This window comes from Acipenser ruthenus, unplaced genomic scaffold, assembly GCF_902713425.1.
Source record: "Acipenser ruthenus unplaced genomic scaffold, fAciRut3.2 maternal haplotype, whole genome shotgun sequence".
NCBI classification, from domain to species: domain Eukaryota; kingdom Metazoa; phylum Chordata; class Actinopteri; order Acipenseriformes; family Acipenseridae; genus Acipenser; species Acipenser ruthenus.
Genome location: NW_026708235.1, coordinates 80,001 through 88,797, shown reverse-complemented (window position 1 = coordinate 88,797; position 8,797 = coordinate 80,001). Strand labels below are relative to the sequence as shown.

The 8,797-nt window shown below is 52.7% G+C and overlaps 1 protein-coding gene across 1 annotated transcript in view; it reads right to left on the bottom strand.

Moving 5' to 3' along the window:
• Positions 1 to 2,663: 2,663 nt before the first annotated feature.
• LOC117395225 (histone-lysine N-methyltransferase ASH1L) overlaps positions 2,664 to 8,797 on the bottom strand; it is a 22,856-nt gene continuing 16,722 nt past the window's right edge. Inside the window, 8 exon segments of the mRNA XM_059020435.1 lie at positions 2,664 to 2,835; positions 5,365 to 5,473; positions 5,568 to 5,714; positions 6,750 to 6,956; positions 7,316 to 7,404; positions 7,406 to 7,425; positions 7,629 to 7,674; positions 8,491 to 8,564. Coding sequence (XP_058876418.1) covers positions 2,743 to 2,835; positions 5,365 to 5,473; positions 5,568 to 5,714; positions 6,750 to 6,956; positions 7,316 to 7,404; positions 7,406 to 7,425; positions 7,629 to 7,674; positions 8,491 to 8,564 — 785 coding nt within the window. The 3' untranslated portion in view covers positions 2,664 to 2,742.

Here is an 8,797-nt window from a genome sequence, read left to right as displayed (position 1 = left end):
ACAGCAGTCTTCTCAACAGAACTCTCACAAACATTTCTAATCTGCTAGACCAGAGTGTTTACGCTGACCTGCCCCAGACTCTCACCTCTCGCGGGTCGACATTGGCTTCATCAGCTGCTGGGAGGAGGAGGAGGAGGAGGAGGAGGAGGGCTTGCTGCCGATTCCCACTGTCCGCTGCACGGATCAGCCGGGACCTGTCCCCCTCTGAGACGGGACGGGACGGGGAGACAACATTCACATCAATAAGGCATATCTTCATAAGACAAATGAATCATCTTTAAAGGAAGTGGTTCAACTCCCTTTGCTATCCCAGTATCCAGTGCTGCACTCGGGTACAGAAGACCCTGTTTGTAGGGCATGCGATCCTCTCTCACCGCTCCCCTCCATCTCTCCTCTCTCACCCCTCCATCTCTCCATCTCTCACTCCCTCCATCTCTCCATCTCTCACCGCTCCCCTCCATCTCTCCTCTCTCACTCCCTCCATCTCTCCATCTCTCACTCCCTCCATCTCTCCATCTCTCACCGCTCCCCTCCATCTCTCCATCTCTCACCGCTCCCCTCCATCTCTCCATCCTCTCACTCCCTCCATCTCTCCTCTCTCACTCCCTCCATCTCTCCTCTCTCACTCCCTCCATCTCTCCTCTCACCGCTCCCCTCCATCTCTCCATCTCTCACTGCTCCCCTCCATCTCTCCTCTCTCACTCCCTCCATCTCTCCATATCTCACTCCCTCCATCTCTCCATCTCTCACTGCTCCCCTCCATCTCTCCTCTCTCACTCCCTCCATCTCTCCTCTCACCGCCTCCCCTCCACCTCTCCTCTCTCACTCCCTCCATCTCTCCTCTCTCACTCCCTCCATCTCTCCTCTCTCACTCCCTCCATCTCTCCTCTCACCGCTCCCCTCCATCTCTCATCTCTCACTGCTCCCCTCCATCTCTCCTCTCTCACTCCCTCCATCTCTCCATCTCTCACTCCCTCCATCTCTCCATCTCTCACCGCTCCCCTCCATCTCTCCTCTCTCACTCCCTCCATCTCTCCTCTCTCACTCCCTCCATCTCTCCATCTCTCACCGCTCCCCTCCATCTCTCCATCTCTCACTGCTCCCCTCCATCTCTCCTCTCTCACTCCCTCCATCTCTCCATCTCTCACTCCCTCCATCTCTCCATCTCTCACCGCTCCCCTCCATCTCTCCTCTCTCACTCCCTCCATCTCTCCTCTCTCTCCCTCCATCTCTCCTCTCACTCCCTCCATCTCTCCTCTCACCGCTCCCCTCCATCTCTCCATCTCTCACTGCTCCCCTCCATCTCTCCATCTCTCACTCCCTCCATCTCTCCATCTCTCACTCCCTCCATCTCCCTCTCTCACTGCTCCCCTCCATCTCTCCATCTCTCACCGCTCCCCTCCATCTCTCCATCTCTCACCGCTCCCTCCATCTCTCCTCTCTCACCGCTCCCCTCCATCTCTCCGCTCTCACTCCCTCCATCTCTCCATCTCTCACCGCTCCCCTCCATCTCTCCTCTCTCACTCCCTCCATCTCTCCTCTCTCACCGCTCCCCTCCATCTCTCCTCTCTCACCGCTCCCCTCCATCTCTCCTCTCTCACTCCCTCCATCTCTCCTCTCTCACTCCCTCCATCTCTCCATCTCTCACCGCTCCCCTCCATCTCTCCTCTCTCACCGCTCCCTCCATCTCTCCTCTCTCACTCCCTCCATCTCTCCTCTCTCACCGCTCCCCTCCATCTCTCCATCTCTCACCGCTCCCCTCCATCTCTCCTCTCTCACTCCCTCCATCTCTCCATCTCTCACTCCCTCCATCTCTCCATCTCTCACCGCTCCCCTCCATCTCTCCTCTCTCAACCGCTCCCCTCCATCTCTCCTCTCTCACTCCCTCCATCTCTCCATCTCTCACCGCTCCCCTCCATCTCTCCTCTCTCACTCCCCTCCATCTCTCCATCTCTCACCGCTCCCCTCCATCTCTCCATCTCTCACCGCTCCCCTCCATCTCTCCTCTCTCACTCCCTCCATCTCTCCATCTCTCACTTCCCTCCATCTCTCCATCTCTCACGCTCCCCTCCATCTCTCCATCTCTCACTCCCTCCATCTCTCCTCTCTCACCGCTCCCCTCCATCTCTCCTCTCTCACTCCCTCCATCTCCTCCTCTCTCACCGCTCCCCTCCATCTCTCCTCTCTCACCGCTCCCCTCCATCTCTCCTCTCTCACTCCCTCCATCTCTCCTCTCTCACCGCTCCCCTCCATCTCTCCTCTCTCACCGCTCCCCTCCATCTCTCCTCTCTCACCGCTCCCCTCCATCTCTCCTCTCTCACTCCCTCCATCTCTCCTCTCTCACTCCTCCATCTCTCCTCTCTCACTCCCTCCATCTCTCCTCTCTCACCGCTCCCCTCCATCTCTCCATCTCTCACCGCTCCCCTCCATCTCTCCATCTCTCACTCCCTCCATCTCTCCTCTCTCACTCCCTCCATCTCTCCATCTCTCCCATCCTTTTCTCTCCCTCCTCCTCCTCCTCCTCCTCTCCTCCTCTTCTCTCACCACTCTCTCCCATCCTTTTCTCTCCCTCCTCCTCCTCCTCCTCCTCTCCTCTCTTCTCTCACCACCTCGTCTCCATCCTTTTCTCTCCCTCCTCCTCCTCCTCCTCCTCTCCTCTCCTCTTTCTTACCCGTTTCTTGAGTCTGTGTTTATTCTTGCGTTTCTCTTTCAATCGTCCCGGTTTGCGATGGGCGCCCCCGTTTAGGGGTGTCTTGCCGGGCAGCCCGTTGACCTCGCTGGCTTTTCCCCCCGATGATCCCCCGGACACTGCTCCGCCCCGCACTGACAGAGCTGCTGTGGGTGGGGGGGGGGACGGGGACACAAACAAACCGGCCGGTCAAGCAAGCACGCCACCGACAACATTGCAACACAGCAGGACACTGATCCAGCTCTCTGAAATGTCTTTATAATATATAGCGACTAGACCCTGATATTGATGCGATCCAGCCCTCTGAAATGTCTTTATAATATACAGCACTAGACCCTGATATTGATGTGATCCAGCCCTCTGAAATGTCTTTATAATATACAGCACTAGACCCTGATATTGATGAGATCCAGCCCTCTGAAATGTCTTTATAATATACAGCACTAGACCCTGATGTTGATGCGATCCAGCCCTCTGAAATGTCTTTATAATATACAGCACTAGACCCTGATAGTGATGAGATCCAGCCCCTCTGAAATGTCTTTATAATATACAGCACTAGACCCTGATATTGATGCGATCCAGCCCTCTGAAATGTCTTTATAATATACAGCACTAGACCCTGATATTGATGCGATCCAGCCCTCTGAAATGTCTTTATAATATACAGCACTAGTGATGCGATCCAGCCCTCTGAAATGTCTTTATAATATACAGCACTAGACCCTGATATTGATGCGATCCAGCCCTCTGAAATGTCTTTATAATATACAGCACTAGACCCTGATAGTGATGCGATCCAGCCCTCTGAAATGTCTTTATAATATACAGCACTAGACCCTGATATTGATGCGATCCAGCCCTCTGAAATGTCTTTATAATATACAGCACTAGACCCTGATAGTGATGCGATCCAGCCCTCTGAAATGTCTTTATAATATACAGGCACTAGACCCTGATATTGATGCGATCCAGCCCTCTGAAATGTCTTTATAATATACAGCACTAGACCCTGATATTGATGCGATCCAGCCCTCTGAAATGTCTTTATAATATACAGCACTAGACCCTGATAGTGATGAGATCCAGCCCTCTGAAATGTCTTTATAATATACAGCACTAGACCCTGATATTGATGCGATCCAGCCCTCTGAAATGTCTTTATAATATACAGCACTAGACCCTGATATTGATGCGATCCAGCCCTCTGAAATGTCTTTATAATATACAGCACTAGACCCTGATAGTGATGAGATCCAGCCCTCTGAAATGTCTTTATAATATACAGCACTAGACCCTGATATTGATGCGATCCAGCCCTCTGAAATGTCTTTATAATATACAGCACTAGACCCTGATATTGATGCGATCCAGCCCTCTGAAATGTCTTTATAATATACAGCACTAGACCCTGATATTGATGCGATCCAGCCCTCTGAAATGTCTTTATAATATACAGCACTCGACCCTGATAGTGATGCAATCCAGCCCTCTGAAATGTCTTTATAATATATAGCACTAGACCCTGATATTGATGCGATCCAGCCCTCTGAAATGTCTTTATAATATACAGCACTAGATCCTGATAGTGATGTGATCCAGCCCTCTGAAATGTCTTTATAATATACAGCACTAGACCCTGATATTGATGCGATCCAGCCCTCTGAAATGTCTTTATAATATACAGCACTAGACCCTGATATTGATGCGATCCAGCCCTCTGAAATGTCTTTATAATATACAGCACTAGATCCTGATAGTGATGTGATCCAGCCCTCTGAAATGTCTTTATAATATACAGCACTAGACCCTGATATTGATGCGATCCAGCCCTCTGAAATGTCTTTATAATATACAGCACTAGACCCTGATATTGATGCGATCCAGCCCTCTGAAATGTCTTTATAATATACAGCACTAGACCCTGATAGTGATGAGATCCAGCCCTCTGAAATGTCTTTATAATATACAGCACTAGACCCTGATATTGATGCGATCCAGCCCTCTGAAATGTCTTTATAATATACAGCACTAGACCCTGATAGTGATGAGATTCAGCCCTCTGAAATGTCTTTATAATATACAGCACTAGACCCTGATAGTGATGCGATCCAGCCCTCTGAAATGTCTTTATAATATACAGCACTAGACCCTGATATTGATGCGATCCAGCCCTCTGAAATGTCTTTATAATATACAGCACTAGACCCTGATATTGATGCGATCCAGCCCTCTGAAATGTCTTTATAATATACAGCACTAGACTCTGATATTGATGCGATCCAGCCCTCTGAAAATGTCTTTATAATATACAGCGCTAGACCCTGATATTGATGCGATCCAGCCCTCTGAAATGTCTTTATAATATACAGCACTAGACTCTGATATTGATGCGATCCAGCCCTCTGAATGTCTTTATAATATACAGCGCTAGACCCTGATATTGATGCGATCCAGCCCTCTGAAATGTCTTTATAATATACAGCACTAGACCCTGATATTGATGTGATCCAGCCCTCTGAAATGTCTTTATAATATACAGCACTAGACCCTGATGTTGATGCGATCCAGCCCTCTGTATAATATACAGTGTATTCTACAGCAGACCCATCCCAGGGCTGTGTGTGTTGATTCAGACGGTGACTGGCCCTACCTGCTTCTCCATGTTGAAGGACCTGCTTCTCCATGTTGAAGGAGTGGAAGTTGTAATCATAGCTGAGCTCAGTGCCGCTGTCCATGTCCTTGAGAGCAAACAGACCGATCCGATACACACCGTTCACAGACCTGCGAGAGAGAGGAGGGGGGAGAGATTAGAGCGGGATGGAGGGGTGGATGGAGGGGCGGAGGGAGGGAGGGAGGGAGGGAGGCAGGCTCTCACCATTTCTGCATCTCGCAGTTGGGGCTGCAGCTGTGATTGATAAAGCGCGCCTCGTTGCCCATGCGGTAGCTGTCGATGACCATCCCGCTGTGCAGGTTGAGGCAGTAGTGATCGTTGTGAGTGTGATACTGCTCAATCATACGACTCCTGAGGGGCAAACAAGCACGCTGTGATACACGCTGTGATGCACACTGCGATGCACACTGATACACACTGCGATACACACTGCGATACACACTGCGATACACACTGCGATGCACACTGATACACACTGATACACACTGATACACACTGCGATACACACTGATACACACTGCGATACACACTGCGATACACACTGATACACGCTGTGATACACACTGAGATACACACTGATATACACTGCGATACACACTGCGATACACACTGCGATACACACTGCGATGCACACTGCGATACACACTGATACACACTGATACACACTGCGATACACACTGATACACACTACATGTGCGTGTGTGTGCGTGTGTGTGTGTGCGCGCGTGTGTGTGTCACTGCAGGTGTCTGTCTCAGTGTACCTGTGTCTCAGTGTCTGTATCTCTGTCTTTCTCCCTCTTTCTGTGTGTGTGTCTTAAACCTCTCTCTCTCTCTCTCTCTCTCTCTCTCTCTCTCTCTGTGTGTCTTAACCTCTCTCCACTCTCTCTCTCTCCACTCTCTCTCTCTCTCCACTCTCTCTCTCTCTCTCTCTCTCTCTCTCTCTCTGTGTGTGTCTTAGCCTCTCTCTCTCTCTGTGTGTGTGTCTTAACCTCTCTCTCTCTCTCTCTCTCTGTGTGTCTTAACCTCTCTCCACTCTCTCTCTCTCCACTCTCTCTCTCTCTCCACTCTCTCTCTCTCTCTCTCTCTCTCTCTCTCTCTCTGTGTGTCTTAACCTCTCTCCACTCTCTCTCTCTCCACTCTCTCTCTCTCTCTCTCTCTCTGTGTGTGTCTTAGCCTCTCTCTCTCTCTGTGTGTGTGTCTTAACCTCTCTCTCTCTCTCTCTCTCTCTCTCTCTCTCTCTCTCTCTGTGTGTCTTAACCTCTCTCCACTCTCTCTCTCTCCACTCTCTCTCTCTCTCCACTCTCTCTCTCTCTCTCTCTCTCTCTCTCTCTCTGTCTCTCTCTCTCTCTGTCTCTCCCCCTGTCCCCCCCCCCCCCTCCTCCTCACCTGAACTCCTGCTCGCTCACCACCTCCCCCAGGTACTCGATGATGAACTGCCCCGCTCTCAGGGGCTCCTTGGTGCGGATGCCCCAGCCCTTGCCCTCGGCTCTGAAGCGCTCCAGGCACTGCACCCACTCGTGCCTCTGGATGCGCTGGTTGTGGCAGCGCTCCCTGCAGGGGCACGTGTTCGGAGAGCACTCTGCAAAAATCATCCTGGAGGAGAGAGAGAGGGGAGAGGGAGAGAGTGAGGGAGGGAGGGGGCAGGGAGGGAGGGAGGGAGGGAAGGGGGAGACAGGGAGAGAGGAGAGGGAGAGAGGGGGCGTGTCTCACCGGTTCAGGCAGTCGTCGATGCAGCCCGTGTCTCGGAGGGGGGAGGGGGAGGGGGAGGGTTAGGGAGGGATGTGGAGGGAGGGGGGAGGGTGGGGGGGGTGGTTAGGGAGGGGGTGTCTCACCGGTTCAGGCAGTCGTCGATGCAGCCCGTGTCTCGGAGGGGGGAGGGGGAGGGTTAGGGAGGGATGGGGACGGAGGGGGGTGGGGGAGGGGGGGGGGTGGTTAGGGAGGGGGTGTCTCACCGGTTCAGGCAGTCGTCAATGCAGCCCGTGTCTCGCAGGTCATCTGGTAGTTTGCAATTGCAGGTCGTGGCTTCGTACCCAGAGAGGGGGCTTCACATCCACATAGACATCTGAGACAGGGAGACAGGGGACAGGGAGACAGGGGACAGGGGACAGACAGAGAGACTGTTACAATGAATAGAAAAGCTTTTTTACCCTAAATCAACTTGTAAGTAATAATGCATTCTGTAGCATTATTACAACAAGTGTTATTCGATGTTGAGAGAGTTTTGCATGGGAGAGACGAGCCTGACAGCAGCGCTGCGCTACTCACTGGAGCGGATCTTCTTGTAGAGGGGAACGTCTGGCTTCTTGTAAAGCTGCAAAACAAACAGGACTTCATTCAGAGCCGTCTACTGAGCAGGAGGGAGGGAGGCAGGGAGGCAAGGAGGGAGGGAGGGAGGCAGGGAGGCAGGCAGGGAGGCAAGGAGGGAGGGAGGGAGGCAGGGAGGCAGGCAGGGAGGCAAGGAGAGAGGGAGACAAGGAGGCAAGGAGGGAGGGAGGCAGGGAGGCAAGGAGGGAGGGAGGGAGGCAGGGAGGCAGGCAGGGAGGCAAGTAGGGAGGGAGGGAGGGAGGCTGGGAGGCAGGGAGGGAGGCTGGGAGGCTGGGAGGGAGGGAGGGAGGCTGGGAGGCAGGGAGGGAGGGAGGGAGACAAGGAGGGAGGGAGGCAGGGAGGGAGACAGGGAGGCAAGTAGGGAGGGAGGGAGGGAGGGAGGCTGGGAGGCAGGGAGGGAGGCTGGGAGGCAGGGAGGCAGGGAGACAAGGAGGGAGGGAGGCAGGGAGGGAGACAGGGAGGGAGGGAGGGAGTGTGTGTGTGTGTGTCTCTGTGTGTCAGTATGAGTCTCTGTGTGTGTGTGTGTGTGTCTCTCTGTGTGTGTGTGTGCGTGCGTGCGTGTGTGCGTGCGTGTCTCTCTGTGTCTGTGTGTGCGTGCGTGTGTCTCTCTGTCTGTTAGTGCGTGTGTGCGTCTCTCTGTGTCTGTGTGTGCGTGCGTGTCTCTGTGTGTGTGTGTGTGTGCGTGCATGTGTCTCTCTGTGTGTGTGTGTGCGTGCGTGCGTGTGTGCGTGCGCGTCTCTGTGTGTGTGTGTGTGTGTGCGTGCGTGCGCGCGTGCGCGTCTCCGGGCGGGGTCAGGCTCACCTGGTTGTGTTTCCATTGCCACAGGATGTCGTAGGGAAGCTGGAAGTCGATCCTCTTCTGTCTCAGGTACTTCCCTGCAGGGACGAGAGCTCAGAGTGAGTCAGTCCTGATCACACACACATCAATCAATCAATCAATCAATCAATCAATCAATCAATCACCAAACGAGAGCTCAGAGTGAGTCAGCCCTGATCACACACACATCAATCAATCAATCAATCAATCAATCAATCACCAAACGAGAGTTCAGAGTGAGTCAGCCCTGATCACACACACATCAATCAATCAATCAATCAATCAATCAATC